At 37.1% G+C, this 17,679-nt stretch overlaps 1 protein-coding gene across 1 annotated transcript; it reads left to right on the forward strand.

The window, feature by feature from the left end:
• The first annotated feature begins 15,417 nt into the window (after positions 1–15,417).
• Positions 15,418–16,572, forward strand: PEX11A (peroxin 11A). Its single transcript, XM_028240960.2, has one exon. It carries the CDS (start codon positions 15,519–15,521, stop codon positions 16,317–16,319), a length of 801 nt encoding a protein of 266 aa, XP_028096761.1. The 5' UTR covers positions 15,418–15,518; the 3' UTR covers positions 16,320–16,572.
• Positions 16,573–17,679: the final 1,107 nt, after the last annotated feature.

Here is a 17,679-nt window from a genome sequence, read left to right on the forward strand (position 1 = left end):
AAAGCCTCAAAACATGTAATTGTGGTACACAAATATAGAGGACCAATGTATAATTTAATAAACACTCTCAATTAGAAGTTATTTATTCAAAATCATGCTCCAATTGTCCAAATTTAGTTTGAACTCAATTCCTCCATATCAAGCCAAATTCCAAACCCAAAGTAATTAATCTCTAAATTAATCTCCATAAATTGAACATAGCTCCAATTTCCTATTTTCGTTAGTTACTCAAAATTGACTTCAAGCTCTTTTTATTTTCCTTCAAAACATGAAATTAAGGTCATAAACTCCTTAAAAATCATTCACATATATGAAATCGACATCAAAATTACTAATTTTATATTCTGATAAATTTTTCAACTAATTTCCATATTCAAATCGAATCATAATTTAATTTTTGATTTAGCCAAATTTTAGATTTAATTAATTTTCTTCATATCACACCTAAAAATTAATTCATAATCATAGATGCTCCATAACGTATTTAAATTTTGAATAAAACTCTTTCATTATATTACATGCATGGGTTAGAAATCAAAATCAAATCAATGTCTAATTTTTCATAAACATGAGCCTAGCTTAATTTTCTTCATATCTATTCCAAATTTAAACTTATAAGTCTTTCACACATGAATTTAAGTCTAAAACATTGAAATTTCAACATGCATGTAAAGATGAGTTTCATCTTCATGAAGAATAACAAGAATCATACCCAACTAATTACTCACTAAATTTATTTCCATAATCTTACACTAAACTTAATTTTTCATCATCTTCTTGCTAATTCTTTTTAATTACAAGATATTGATTCCAATTACCTCTTGATTTCAGCTTCTAGATGATTTATCTACAAGATTTGAGTTTTAATTTCTTATCTAAAATCTTCAATTAATGGATTCTTGACAATATCATGAACTCCTCTTCAATCCTTCACTTTCCCAAGCTTTTCCTTAGCCTTTCTTCATCATTTCCAGCACAAGAGTTCCAAGCTTTGAACTCTCTCTCTCTCTCTTTCTCACTCCCACGGGTTGCCCAGAACAATGTGAAGTAACACTTTTTTTTTGCTCTAAACTTTCCTCCAACATAACCATAATTCTAGCAAGTAATAGTAATAAAAAAAATAAAAATAAAGGAGTTGCCTGCTCTCTCTCTTCATATACACACACACACACTCATTCTTCACACTACACACGTGCACTCATCTTTGGGTTCCAACACATCACTCACATGCACACACATACACATATTTACTTAGTACACACAACCACATACACCCCCAATTCTCAATTCTTCCATAATTCAATTTATATTTTTGCTTAATTTAATTGAGAAACACTTAATCTTAATAAATTTTGATTAACACAAAATTAGTTAATTATAACGAATCTCAAATTCCACATAATTTAATTAGTCTAAATGACTTCCATTAAGGCCCAATTAATTATATTTAATTTTACCAATTCGAATCAGATTTTTAGTCAGACTCCCAAAATGCTCCAACTATTAAATTAAATTTATTATCATTATCAATTTTGATTTCCCAAATCATTTAGGCCTTCAATTTCTGATCAAACTCAAATTTCCATCAATAAATTACATATTCAAATTGGACACCTCATAATTAAATTTAATTTATAATAACCACAATTCTCAATCCTCATGACTTAATTAACTCCAATTAGAACCTAATTAATCGAATCTCAATTTTACTAAACTGAATCAAATATTTAATTAAACTCCCAAATGGGTCCGTAATTAAAATTAAATTGATTCAACTTCTCAATTTTACTTCCTTAAGTCATTTGGACCCTTAATTTCTAATTCCAAAGTAAGCACTTAATAGAACCATAAATGAATCAATCTCCATACTTTTCGTAAAACCCAAATTAAATTGGAATAATTGGTAATTAAATTTCAAATCTCCTTAATTAATTAAGTGCTAATCATTATATGCGATGGGGTCGTTACACCTCTTTTGTAGGAAGAACGATTGCATTTAGCATATGCAATAAGCCTTTAAACCACAAAGTTACCCCAAGTGGACAAGTAAAGTCTCGTGAGGGTTTCCAGAAATGATACCCACAAATATTAATATATTCACATCTATCCAGGAACAATCAATTACATTACACCACTCAAGAATTAACTCATGTGCCATTACAGTGCAATATTAAGACATGATGAGTCATTGAAGACACAGTAGACAAGTATGAAGGAATCTATTGAGTAAAGACCATAATTCAGTATTACACAAATCAAGTTATATGTACCTGTGAATGTTAGTAGAACACATCATCAGTAACCTTGGTGTAATGTGCAATCTCCATAACTAGTTAACTGACTATTATAATAGCCCAGTGTAACTCATAATAACCCCAACATATACAGACAAGATTAAACTTTTGTAACTAGGATTCTCAAAATATTTTTTTATTTTTTTATTTTTAAAGACTATGCAATGTCCTGATCCATTAAGCTTTCTAATCAACCCTTGTAGCAAGCATTGGGCAAATGACTCCCAAACTAGACGGTTTTAGGGCTCTAGGTGTGAAGACACCCATGCGGGCTTAATAACTCGAGTTGAAAAAGGCTACGAATCCGAATAAGTCTTTTTCCTTATTTTCCTTAACTATGCAATGTCTAGGTCCCTTAAGCTTTCTAATTAATTCATGTAGCAAGTATTGGGCCAATGACTCCCAAACTAGACGGTTTTAGGGCACTAGGTGTGAAGACACCCCTACGGGCTTAATAACTCAAGTTAAAGAGGCTATAAACCCAAACGAGTCAAGTGTTTTTTTTTTTTTAAAAAAAAAATTATATATTTATTTTGAGAATCAAGGCTAGTCATTTATGCTTTCCTACAACACTATCAATTATTAATGATGTGCACCAGGGATTATAATAGAGAGGTCACCGCTATGATAGTGTGTTCATGTGAGTCAAGACAAACTCATGATAAGTGTACTAATATCACATCCACAAACAACTATCTTAGTGCAAACATTACATGCGAGTGTTTACCCAATAAACCCTTTTCATACAAGTCTACTATGCTCCCCAATTAACATATGCAAATATCATCACCCTACTAGCAACAAATCAACATCAAGTGAAGTAATGCAATCAAGTGAAGCAAGTATAAACATGAATTATGAGCCAAATAGAAATGCACAAAAGAAAATACCCTCATCCCCCAACTTGAATATGACATTGTCCTCAATGGAAGCAAATGCTTAGTAAATAGGCAAGAGAGAATATTACCAGAGATTGTAGGTGCACATACAGGTAGGCAAATAGTAATACACACATACACACACGTTTTTTTTTTAGAAGGAGAAACAACTAAAAGTAAATACAGAAATAAAAGAGACAAAGAAAATGATAGTCTAGTACTATTGAGAATCTAGTGGCAGCGGTGGGGGAAATGCTGGGCAAACAAGGCGTTCATCAATGACCGCGTCTTGAATGCTTTGTCCTGAACCCAGGCGCCGAGTTGGTCAAAAAATTGCTGGCTCGACTTTCGATATATATAAAAGTCAGTGTGCAGTGAGGCAACTGACTACTGAAGGTCGAGCTGGCGGGCGTTGAGCTGGTCAAAAGCCGCCTAAACATAGTCCCGATGGGCCTAAAAATCCGTGCGCAACCCCATGATGATCTGGTGGTGATCGTGAAGAGTACTGTGGACTTACTCCACAGAGTGCTGAAGCTGTAAGTACTCATCACGAGTTATATAGAATGGATCTCCTTGGGAAGGCACATGGGAAGCAGGATGAGGTGGTTGGTCGTGAACAGAATCATGGGCCTCATCAACTGGGGCACCAACTTGTTGCGGGATACGGGATAAGCTATGCAGCCATTCCCGCTGCCCGAAAGTCGGATAAGCTGTGTCAATCTCCTCAGTTAGATCAATTGGGAGGCCGTTCAGCTTAAAGACAAGTGTTAGCAAGTTGGCAAATGACAGGGGCCAAGTCAGGTTCTGCATAAGTTGAGATTGAACGGCCTCCTGCAAAAATTTGCGCATATACATCCAGATCACGTGCGCAAGTAGGACTTGATAACCATGTTGGTAAGCATATAGGACCCGGAAAAACTCCAGGCGACGCTCAGCTTTATGCCCAAGTAGAAGGACATTCTTATATATCACTGAGTCAATGAATAGCAAGCGGCCAGGCAGCTTGCTCTGGCACAAGCACGTGTAACTTGCGACACCGTGGGCCCCCGAGAAGTACTCTTGGATGAGGCTGTGTATGGGTTGTCGACCCTCAACTTCCGGGAAGGGCTGGTAGTCTGTCTTGGAAAAAAACCCTACCACTTGGCAATCATGGATTCTGTGATGCTGACAAGGTGGCCATCAATAATGGATAGCAGTCCTACCTCAGTGAGTGACTCGTACATGTTCTGGCAAAAGAGCTATACCAGAAGAGGATAAATGGGTGCCATAACAGTGTAAAGGCCTAACTGTTACCGGAGACGGAGCTGCTCAACGGCCCAAGAGGTAACTGGGTCATTCTGAAAATAGTTGAGGGTGAGCTGTGTGAGCTTGTGAAGCGGGCGTGAAGCCCACTTCGGTTGTGGCAACTCAACTGGTGGTGGTAGCGAGGATGGTGGTGACGGTGGCGGCAGTGGTGCCGAGGAGGATGAACCTCTGGCCTTTTTGGTGGCTCGGGTGGATAGCCGTCTACTCATATTCTGCACACGCCAAAAGCAAATACACACATACCCATGGAACTAACATGAGAATAAAGTAAGATATTAAAGCACAAGTCTGGCCACTGATGTACCATATGCAATTCTCATAATTTTTTTTTTCTTGTTTTTTTTTTTTGGTATGTAATAAATGAAACCTAAAATAAAATTAAATAAAATAAACTAGACACATTAACATTTTATTTAAAAACTAATGACTAAACAAATAAAAACGAAGTACACTAACAAGTAATGAATTAAACTAACAAGTAACAATGAGATAATAAAATAAATAGAATAAATAATAATCAAAATAAAATAAATTATAATAAACAACTAAATAAATAATTTTTTTTTCTCTTTTTTTTCAGAAATATAATAAAAGAAATAAAATAAATAACATACACAAAAAATAAATAAATAAAAATGCAATTATGAATTATTATTTTATTTATTTATTTGAATAGATAAATAAATAAACTGAAACAAAATATAAATAAAAATAAAAATAAAAATAAAAGAAACCACAACTAAATTACAACTAATTATAGGCATCGATATTAAACTAACTATTGAACAATAGTACTATTTTATTTAAGTAACTAATGACTAAATAATTAAAACTAATAGAACTAAACTATTTGAAAAAACTAAATTATGGTAAGCAAGTAAAAAAATAAATAATAAAAAAATTAAAAGAAATAAAATATACAATAGATTAACTAATAAAATAAAGAATTAAATAGGTGATTTTTTTTTTTTGAAATATCTGCACATGCGCCGACAGGGGCCACACGTACGGGAGCGCACCACCCAGAAACGTTGTCAATTTTTTTTTTTTGAAATATTCACGCGTGCCCCGACGGGGGCCTCACATGCGGGAGAGCACCACCTAGAAATGTTTTCAAATTTTTTTTATTTTTTTGAATCTTTACAAGTTAATCTACCCCTACACCCAGCTATAAGTAAAGATTGAAGGAAGAACTATACAAATCTAAACAACAACAACAACAACAACAACAACAACAACAAAAAAGAAAAAAAAAAGAGAAGAAGAATTTACCTTAAAATAGTGAAGAAAAAGAAAGAAAGAATGGAGATTCGTCGGAAAAAATGGTGGTCGTCGGAGATCGCCGGACGGAGAGAAGGTAGGGCGCTGACGATAAAGCTCCGGTGGTAGAGTGGTGGTGAGAAGAGGTTGGGTGAAGGTTGGTGATGATGGGGGGGAAAAAAATCAAGAAAGTTGGTGGTAGTGGTGGTGGGGTTTGAGTGAAAGAGAAAGGGAGGGAGAAGATGATAAGGTAGAGAGTGAGAGGTAGAGAGGGAGTGTATCTGTGAGAGTGATAGGAAAAGTGGGTCACTAAGGTTAGATATTTAATTGCCCCTTTTTATTTTTTATTTATTTTTTATTTTTTTAAAAGAATAAAATAGATAGAATAACATAAAAAATGTAATAAAGAAATCTGTATTTTTTTTTTCGAATAAAGAGATACAATAAAAAAATAGAATGTAATAAAGAAATTTGGAATTTTTTTTTTTTTTTCGATGTCCCATACGTGCGGTAGCACACCCACCCCACTTCCCTGCACCTATATATAAAGCAGGCTCAAGAATTTTCCCAGAAATTTTCTTGCACGTGCGGCGTGCAAGTCGCACGACTTCCCCGCACCTGCTTTTAAAGCAGTGGCCAACCTTGGATTTTGGATTTTAGCTGCACGTGTGGGAATTTTTTATTTTTAAAACCCAAATACATAAAAAAAAGAAAAAAGAAAAAAAACAATTCAAGCCATTTCTACTTTCATTTCACATCCGAAATAAATATAGCATTTCAAAAATAACTAAATGCTTAACAAAGGTGTAATCTTCACACGAAAACTACGGGTACTACTTTTCTCCCTAACAATGTTTGTAACTTTCCCTATTTTCCAACAGGGTGACAGACAAGGTTGATTCGGTATCTAGAATCGAGGCGCATAAAGCTAACTTAACCTATGGAACTGCCATACAGAGTTCAAGCTGGGGTGATTTTGAAGCAATCTCCATACCCCTGGGTATTTAAACCAGACTCTAGTCTCGGCAAACTTTTGCGTTCTAGGCTTTGCCATTTGAACTCTAGTTTCCATCGTTTAAGTTGGTCTCTTAGGAACTCACTACAAACACAGTTAGGTGGCTATACCCGACTGTCAGATGCCGTTCAGGTACGGCTAGCACCAAAGGAATTACACCTTTAGGGGATTTAAAGTCTCCTAGACGTCACATAAAGCATAACAAGAATAAATAAAAATAGAATAAAATGAAAAAGAAGGAAAAGAGAACAAGACATCAATCTCTTAATCATAGTAAAAAAGGTCCGTCAAAGCAATGGACTCAATCATATTCCCATTCCCAATCCCCTTTATATATGACTTCAGTCTTTGGCCATTCACTTTGAAAGTGTGGCATTTCCTTGGATCTTGCACCTCAACGGCACCATGAATAAATGCCTCTACAACCACAAAGGGACTATCCCATCTTGATCTAAGCTTACCCGGAAGGAGTCTCAATTTTGAGTTGAAAAGTCATACTTTTTGACCTAGTTCAAAGGATTTTCTATTGATGTGCTTATCATGGAATTCTTTAGTCCGAGCTTTAAAAAATTTCGAACTCTCATATGCATCATTTCGAATTTCCTCAAACTCATTGAGTTGCAATTTTCAGTTGAGCCCAGCTGCGGCCATATCAAAGTTAAACTTCTTTATGGCCCACCATGTGTAGTGCTTAAGTTCAACCGGGAGGTGGCAAGTTTTGCCAAACACCGCCCTATTTGGTGACATCTTAATGGGTGTCTTATAAGTAGTGCGGTAGGCCCATAATGCATTAATCAAACGTTTTGGCCAATCTTTCCTATCTAGCCTCACTGTTTTCTCTATTATGTGCTTCACCTCTCTATTAAAGACTTCCACTTGGGTGGTATGGAGTGCCAACTTTATGAGTGATAGAGTATTTCTTAACTACCGACTCAAAGAACTGGTTACAAAAATGTGTACCCTGATCACTTATTATGGCTCTAGGAAACCCAAAATGACTAAAGATGTTTTCATGCAAGAATTTGATTACAACTTTATGATCGTTTGTTTGGGTAGCTATCGCCTCCACCTACTTGGACACATAATCCACTGCCAAGAGAATATACTTAAACCCGAATGACGATGGGAAATGGCTCATAAAATCAATCCCTCAAACATCAAAGATCTTTACCACAAGAATAGGGGACACTGGCATCATATCACGACGAGATATCGAACCCATTTGCTGACAGCGCAACCAAGTTCTACAAAATTGATGGGCATCTTTAAAAATGGTGAGTCAGTGCAACCCACTTTGTAAAACCTTGGTGGCTGTTTTATGCCCACTAAAATGACTGCCACATGCAGAAGAATGACAAAATGTAAGAATGCTATGCACCTCACTCTCCGGCATACATCATTGAATCACTTGGTCGGAGCAATATTTAAACAACTCCGAATCCTTCCAAAAATAATACCTGACTTGCGAAAAGAATCGGTCTTTGTCTTGCTTAGACCAATTTTGAAGAATTTGCCCAATAGCCAAATAATTCACACTATGCGCAAACCACGGGAGGCTCGTTCGTGACACCACAAGAAGTTATTTGTCCGGGAATGAATCATGCAAAGTTAAAGGGTCACTAGTATACTCAACAAGGACTCGGGAGAGGTGATCCGGCACCACATTCTCAGATCCTTTCTTATCTCTAATCTCTAAGTCAAATTCTTGAAGCAACAATATCCATCTAATCAGCCTAGGTTTGGTCTCTTTCTTTGATAGTAAATACCACAAAGCGGTATGATCAGTGAAAACTGTGACCTTGGAACTTAGGAGATAGGACTGGAATTTATCTAAGGCTAAGCCACAACTAGCAACTTTTTCTCGGTGGTAGTGTAATTCAATTGTGTATCCGAGAGAGTGTGACTAGCATAGTATATAGCATAGGGTGCCCTATTGACCCTTTGGCCCAACACAACCCCGACTGCATAATATGAGGCATCACACATGATTTCAAAGGGAAACGACCAATCCGATGATTTCATGATTGGGGCGGTAGTAAGGGCCACTCTCAATGTTTCAAAGGCTTTCAAGCATGCCTCATCAAAGATAAAAGGTGCGTCCTTAGAAAGTAAACTACACAAAGGATAGGATATTTTATTGAAGTCCTTGATGAATCTACAGTAAAAACCAGCATTCCCTAAGAAAGATCAGACTTGACGCACAAAAATGGATGGAGGTAGGCCTGCAATGAGGTCAACCTTAGCTTTGTTTACCTCTATGCCTCGAGGGAACACAATGTGTCCTAACACTATACCCTCACGAACCATAAATGGCTCTTTTCCCAACTCAAAAGCAGATTTATCTCCACACAACGAATAAAGACTTTAGTTAAGTTCTGGAGACATTCCCCAAAAGATGGCCCAAACACGGATAAGTCATCTATGAAAACCTCTAAAAATTTCTCCACCATGTCAAAAAAAATGGCTATCATACACCGTTGAAAAGTCATCGGTGCATTACATAGCCCAAAAGGCATGCGCCTATAAGTAAAAGTGCCAAAAGGACATGTGAAAGTGGTCTTTTCCTGGTAAGCAGGGTACACTAGGACTTGATTATACCCTGAGTATCCATCAAGAAAATAATAAAAGCCCTGCCCCGTTAACCTTTCAAAAACTTGATTAATAAATGGCAATGAAAAATGGTCATTTCTAGTCATAGAATTTAGTCTCCTATAATCAATGCACACTCACCACCCAATAGTGGTTTATATGGGGACCAACTCTCCTTATTCATTTTCAATAACAGTGAAACCCGATTTCTTAGGCACTTGTGTGGGACTCATCCACTTGCTATCCAATATAGGGTATATAATACCCGCATCCAACAATTTTAACACCTCATTTTTCACCACCTCTTTCATCTTGGGATTCAACCTTCGTTGCATTTCACAAGAAGGTTTGGTGTCATTCTCTAAGTGTATATAATGCATGCACACGGAGGGATCTATCCCTCGAAAATTAGCCACCGATCACCCTATAGCACTTCGATGTGTCATGAGGACACCTACTAATTGACTCTCCTGCTCTGCAGTCAAGTTAGATGCAATGATGACAGGTAAAGTATCCTTAGGCCCTAAAAAATACATACTTGAGTGTGGCCGGGAGTGGCTCCAACTCAAGTGTAGGTGGTGTGAGTAAAGATGGTATGGTAGGCTCTCTAGACAGAGGAGGAAATGACTCAAACCGGGCTTTTCACAGAGGAAAATCCAATGTAGAAGAAGAATTAAGTAAGGCATTCACCTCCTCAACTGACCCGTCAATATCAAAATCCTCAAACCCAAAATGAGCTAGACAAGCCTCTAGAAGGTCCTCTACAAGAATGGAGGGTAAAGCCTCCTCCACAATCCCGTCGACAACATCCACAAATAAACACTCATCTCTTTCATGGGGTTGTTGGGATGCTTGGAAAACGTTGAGTTTCACTTGCGTATTCCTAAATGAAACTTCCATAATTCCAGTACGACAATTAATACATGCATTAGCCATAGCCAAGAAAGGTCAACCTAAGATTACCGGGATTGGCTTCCTAAAGCTTGCTATCGGTTCCATATCTAAAACCACAAAATCAACAGAAAAATAAAACCTATCGACCTTTACTAGCACATCCTCAATCATGCCGCGTGGCACTTTGAGGGATCGGTTAGCCAACTGGAGTGTGACAATAGTGGGCTTCAACTTGTCAAGCCCGAATTCTTCATACACGGAGTACGGCAACAAATTAACACGGGCCCCTAAATCTATCAAGGCCCTATCAATGAAATGATCCCCTAGAATGCATGCAATGGTTGGGGCACCTGGATCTTTAAGCTTAGGGGGTGTGTCATTCAATAAAATAGAGCTTACTTGCTCCGTGAGTATGACCTTTTGGGACACGTGTGTCCTAGATTTACGCTTTTGCATACAAATGTCCTTCAAAAATTTAGCATAGGAGGGTACTTGCTTAATCGCCTCCAGCAAGGGGATGTTGATTTTAACTTGTTTAAAAACCTCCATCATCGCTTTCATAGATGTCGCCTTCTTATTGAAAGGGGACGATGTCTCAAGGCATTGGAAAAAGGGTGCCTTAGGCTCATGTGAAGTGCTAGGGACTAAGTCATCTCCCTTAGGTGTCTCTCCATCGCCCTTACTCTCTTTGGGTTGACCACCGTGATCACCCTTCTTAGCCTTGGTTACATCAGACGTAACTGGTAGAGGCTCTAACTTCCTCCCATTTCTCAAGGTAATCACCGCTTGCACCTGCTCATGGTGCTTTCCATTCCCACCCGACCCTTCTGCCCTATATTGACTCTTAGGGTTGGCCACAGTTTGACTCGGTAATTTTCTCTCATCTCTCCTATTCATGTTATTAGCCATTTGACCCAATTGGGCCTCTGGCTTGGCAATAGAGTGAGCATGAGAGTGAACTACTGGTAATAACCCCGTAAGTTCTGAAAGAACTTCTAACACATGAGTCTCAAAGGCCAAGTTGCCTTGAGGAACAAGCGGAGGTTGTGGTTGCTAGTAAGGTTGTGGTGGCCGGTAAGGTTGTAGTGGTCGGTAAGAAGATTGGTTGACAAAATTATTAAAATTTTGTCTTGGTGATGGAGGATTATAAGAAGTGCCTTGTGAATGAGATCTCCATAAAAAATTAGGTTGATTTCTCCATCCCAGATTGCATGTGTTGGAATATGGGTCATTACCCGGGTTGGAGAATCCTTGAGCCACATTCATATGCCCTTGGACTAATTTTGAAAATTGTGATGCCGAAGAGCACTCACTCAAGTCACGAACAGGGCTCGCACAAATAGCACATGCCTCATGAAATTGAGGTTGATCTTGTTGTGTAGGGGCATGTCCTACAGCTAATAATTGGTCTATTTTGTGGGACAATGCCTCTACCTGTTGGGCTAACTCTAGGTTTTGCCCTACCTCATAAATGTCCCTTCTTTTTAGGGCTCCAACTACTGGTTGCCGGACTTGCCGAGCTGCGGAGGCATGGTGAAGGGAATTATCACTTAAGTTCTCAAATAATTGCCATGCCTCGACGTCATTTTTGGACACGAATGTCCCACCACAAGAGGAATCTACCATTTGGCGGTCAGGCTCAGTTAAGCCATAGTAAAAGGTCCGCACAAGTTGCCAATTAGGCACTTGGTAGTGGGGACACTGTTGGAGAAGGTCACGAAATCTCTCCCATGTCTTATGAAATTGCTCGCTATCAATTTGAGCAAAATTAGTGATGGCACGCCTAAATTGGTTGGTCTTACCAATGGGAAAATACTTCTCCAAAAACTTCTGCTGTAATTGGTCCCAAGTTGTGATTGAATTAGCAGGTAAGGAGTTCAGCTAGTGTTTGGCTTTGTCCTTTAATGAAAATGGAAACAAACGCAGCATTAGGGCCTCATTCGTGAAATTCTGGATCCTCACTGTACAACAAATTTTTAGAAATTCATTCAGATGTTTGTAAGGGTCATCATGAGCTAGTCCATGGAATAATGGAAGCATTTGGATGGTGCTGGACTTAATCTCATAATGAGTAGCAGTGGTATCGGGTAACTGGATGCATGATGGTGATGTATATGCAGTGGATGTGAAGTAATCTTAAGGGTCCGGCTAGGCCCATTTAGGCTATTCGGGTTTTCTATCTCTATTGGTTCGAAGTATGGATAAGGGTATTCAAGCTTAGGAACACGGGAAGAGGCTCTAAGTTTCCTAAGAGTCCTTTCTAGTTCAAGGTCCAAATTCCACAATTCAAGGCGACAAAAATGGCGCCTATGCATATACTACTCACACACACACACACACACACACACACACACTCACACACACACACACACACTAAGTTCCGACTTTGTGCACTAAGTTATGAAAGCAAAATACCAAAGAAGAGAATACTCACAGCGATTTAACGAAAACGCTTTACTCGTCTTGCGGGTGCTTGACGTGTAGACGTTATCCTCAATTTCCACTTGAGCTCTCTAGTTGTAGCACTTTGGTGCTTTGCTTGTGAGTATTTGCTTTTGTTTTGTTTTTTTTAGCACTTTGGTGCTACGGTTTTTTTTTTTTATTATTTTAAAAAACTTGGTTGCGCTTCGCTCGCACTTCGGTGATGACTCCAATTGCAAACACTCCGCACACTTAGCAATACTAAAATATAAAATCCTACACTAAAAATTAAAATAAGAATGTAATTTTAAATTAAGTAATTTCGTTAGAAGTCCTCGGCAACGCCGCCAAAATTTGATGGGTCATTTCACACACTAAAATTAAACACTAAACTATACCAAGTTCCTTAAAATAATGGTAAGTCTAGATATCGATCCACAGGGACAAACGGGAAATTAAACTAATTTAATTGTTAAATTCCTAAATTAATTTTGATAAAAAGATTGACTGATCATAACCTAATAATAATTAAATTAAACAAAGCGAATAAACTAGCAATTATAAATAAAGATGAATTCACTGATTTTGGGAAAAACCTAGGGCAATGAGTTTACCAGTAGTTATGTAAATAAAGTTTCAATTTGAAATCAATTATGCTACGGTTCGAACTAATTAATACTTCGCAACTACAAGTTCGAAGCATTTATCAAGAGAGTTATCACGTTTAATGTATAGGTACGAACCATCTCAAGTAGTACGAGCCGTTCGCTCTAAACTAGGGTAGCAAAACGACTCGTCCCTCGTAGTATGACTCGTCTCATACCTTGAATATGAAAGAAAAGAAAACCAATATATGGAAAGCATTCAACAATTATAAAAAGTCGAATACTTGAAGAAATAGTGGAAAACATATACATATAAAACTTCTAAAATGCCATACAATTGTTCAAACCTTTACATAATCAAAAATCAAAAAGAAAACCTAATTACATAGCTAGGGTTTCATCAAAACCCTAAAAAAGAAGAGCCTAGCCACTCATGAAGGAATGGGAAGAGGTGGAAGAGATAGAACCCTCCATGAGAATTTGCTTTGAAGATTGAGAATCACCTTTTTCCAAACTCTAGCCTCATCTTTCTCCTTCAAAATTTTAGAACCCTAGTCCAGCCTTCCTTTCTTCTTTTTATACCTCTATTGTCTTTCAACAGGTTTAAAATAGTGGCATGATTTCCGAGGTATTGCCGCACGTGTTGGAAAAGTCAACGCACGTGCGAGAAAAAGTCAACGTATGTGCGGGAAGCACTTTTCTTCACAAGTCCTGCATTTTTGCTCATTTTATGCTCCCACTATGTACAACCTGATTGACATTAAACAGATATAAAATATATAGTTTGACAAACAAGTAAAGTAAAGAGATCATAATTAACGGCCTCAATGTTGCACAATTCAGCCTTAATCAGATTTGCTCAAGTTGAGAGAATGTTTGGGATTAGTGGGCTTATTTTATAGTCGATCTCTGTAATTTAAACTGTTCACGTTTTAAGATTTATTGATTAAAATATTTATGTAAAAAATTAAGATGATTGAATATTAATAGCTATATATTTATATCACACGTGTTAAAAAAAAAAAAAAGGTTTCAAGAGTAGTCATTCATTTTTGTAATATAAATATAAATTAAACATACAGTTACCGATATTTGATCATCATAATTTTTTACAATAACATTTTACTTAACAACTTCTAAAAAGTGATCAATTTGAATTACCGAGGTCAGCCCTAAAATAGGCCTACAAAGCCCAAGCGCATTCTCATGTTGGGATGACCAACTTGAGAGAATCCAAATCATATATTTAAATGTTATGAAATAAAATGTTGGATTGATTATTTGGTGATTTTGGAGTATTATTTCATACTATTCATCAATTGACATTTGTCAAGTTATTTATCAAAAACTTAATAAAAGTGCGCATTCTATCACAAAATATTAGTCCATTTTGGAAAGTTGAACTTATAATTATTATACTAAAAAAATATTAATTTTCAAAAATTACTCTTTGGTAGTATAATTATTAAATTTTAAAAATAATAATATTAATAAATTTAAAAGAAGGATAAAATAAAAAAATCATATTATTTTAATTTTTAATAGTTAAAAAGGGATCAATATTTAAGAATAATAAAAAATAAAATAATATTTTAAAATAAAAAATTAAATTTTATTATTTTAATCAGGCTCCGTTTGGCAAGAGCTAAACGGAGTTTTTTTGACTATTTTAGCCACAAAAGATAAAATAGGCTATTTTAGCCAAAAAAAATAAAATATCACATCCAACCCATAATCATTACATTCTTCTCTCACAAAAAAAAATCAAAAAATTCAAAAAGTCCTTCCCAAATCAAACTTTTTAGCCTAGGTTAAAATAGTCAAAAAAATCAAAAAACTAATCCACTTCTCAAACGGAGGCTCAATAAATATCAAATAGAAAATTTGTTTGGGGGCGAAAAATAATTTCTCAAAATGGTGAAAAAAAAAAAAAAAATTTCCTGAAATTATGGTGGGGACATCCATGTAGGACCCGGATCCAAACTTGGATAACTAAGCACGCATATCAAAGTCGGAAAGAAAACGGAACACCAATTAATCATACACCGCTTCGCATTAGCCCCTCCGATGCGTAACACCTGTCCTCATCACCCATCCAAGGACAAATCAAGCGAGTACCATACATTAACACACTCGCACCAATCAGCCTTTGAATTCTCAATAACAGAACTACCCTATCGTCGTGAATCGCGTGCCTTGTCATCAACCTATAAATTCTCGTGCTTCTTCCCAGTTTTTCTCTCTAGACTGCGACTCCATGGAACCCGAAGCTTCAAAGCTCTCATCTTCTTCTTCGTCTTCTTCTTCTTCATTACAAAACCCTAAAAACCCTATTAGATCAACGATCAAAGACAAAGACTTCTTGAACCACCTCGAATCGTACCTCGCGAAGCGAGATGGTGTTGACAAGCTTTTGAAGATCTCGAGGTACGCCACCAAGATCATCCTCGCCTCCTCTCTCCTGCCCGAAACCCTACCCCTCAATCGCCGACTCAAGAGCTTCGAATCGAGTGTTGGTGTCAGTCGCAAGGCATTCAGGCTCGGCAAATTCGTTCAAGACGTGAATGCTCTGCGAAACTTGTGTTTTGACTCCAGAGAACAATTGATATTGTCTGTGATCGCCTACGGAAGTGAGGGTTTGTATTACTTTGTTGAGCAATTCGTGTGGTTGGCCAAATCGGGGTTGATCGACGCTAAACACTTGCGTAATTTGCAGAAGATTAGTGCTTGGGCTGAGTTTATTGGTTATTTAGGGAGTATTAGTTTGAAAATTAGGGATTTGAAGAAGATTGGCGAGGAGGAAGCCTGTTTGAGATCGAGTATCGAGGTTGCGATTGTGAGAGGGGATGAGTGTGGTGATCAGGAGGCTAAGATTCGGAAATTGAGAGAGAAGAAGTTCATGAAGAAGCTTTCGATCGTGCAAGATTTGGCTGATGGGTTGATGGCTGTGGCCGATATTCAGGATGGAAAGGGGCCATTTTCGGGGCCACTGTTGATTTCGTCGGCAGGGCTTTTGTCGGCGATGATTAGTACTCACAAAAATTGGTTGTCTTGCTGATTTTGATCGCGAGATGACAAGGTATGAATTTGATTGTTAAAACCCTGCTGCTTGAAACAATTGGAGATTTATGTTTGAAAATTTCAGATATTCATGTTACAGTAGAGAGCGAGAGAGCTCTTATAGTTTCATTGTAGGGGAGATAATGTGAATCCATGAAGCTCCTGGGTTCTCTTCTTGTTACATTTCTCATGAATAATAAATTAAATTGCATCTTTGGGATGCAAAGGATTCAATTATGGTTCTACAAAAATGTATTGATTTATATTATTATTGGTTAATTTACTAGGAGATTATGATACCATTAGAATTTAAGTTGGTATCTAACATAAATACTGTGTAAGTAGCTTTGAATTTCATTAGATGCATTTGATATGTTTTGTTGAGCTACTCTGGGCTTGAATAGAAGACAAGTAGTATATGCTTGTAAGCTGAAGATTATGTTCAACCAAAAGAAGGGCCTTTTATGTTCTGAAATTTTTCACCAAACAATTAGTTTTGTATAGTTCACCACTATCCCAAGCACCACATAGCATGTAGTTGGCCTCTACTCCATTATTTGTCATTTTGATTTTGAGTTTGGCAAACAGTCTTTCTTTTAAGTGTGCGAGTTACTCCAAGAAACAAGATTAAGATTGGCTCTTAAGTATGTCAGATTATAGTCCTTGATAAAGCAGAACAGCGAAACAAGATTCATGTAGCCAAGCCCGATTAATTGGGAAAAGGCTTGTTGAGGGAAGATTAGCTCAATTATTACAAGAAATCAAGCTCAAAATTTTAGAGGATAGGGAACATGGAGACGCCCTACGTGTGCAGACCTTGAGCACTATGACCCTCATTTTATATTGTGTGCACTATTGAAATCTTCTCGGTGCTAGAAGATAAGAGCTTTACTAGGAATTTGTGTTCTTTAATATAGATGAAATATTGGGAACATGATTTACAATTAAAGTTTAAACTAGAGAGACACATGTCTACTAAGGTTAATTTTCAACTTCACGACGAGGATCACATACATACAGCAATTGCAGGAAGTGAGTGTTAGGGTAAGAAGAACCCATTATCAAGCTCTTGACCTAGAGCCATTGTTGAGCAAGCTACCGTGTCTGCCTTTGAGCCTCTTCAAGTGACAGTATTGCTTCTAAACTACTACGTGGATGATGTTAGTTATGCTACTACTGCTTCTGCCTTGTTTTTTTTTTTTTTTTTGATTCATAGGAATAAGTTAAAAAACATAGAGTTTACAAACAGAGCAATCCTGGGATGTTTCAATCCCTTCTAAAATTAGCATTCACCATATCAGTGATAAGAAAAGAGAGGAGAAAGCTAGGTGGATTCTCTAGATACACTAGATGTTCTT

This window comes from Camellia sinensis, chromosome 3 (assembly GCF_055761805.1).
Source record: "Camellia sinensis isolate YWXY chromosome 3, ASM5576180v1, whole genome shotgun sequence".
NCBI classification, from domain to species: Eukaryota; Viridiplantae; Streptophyta; class Magnoliopsida; order Ericales; family Theaceae; genus Camellia; species Camellia sinensis.

Bases quoted from the DNA above. Each gene is read 5' to 3' on its own strand.
- PEX11A (XM_028240960.2), top strand. From the start codon at position 15,519: ATGGAACCCGAAGCTTCAAAGCTCTCATCTTCTTCTTCGTCTTCTTCT.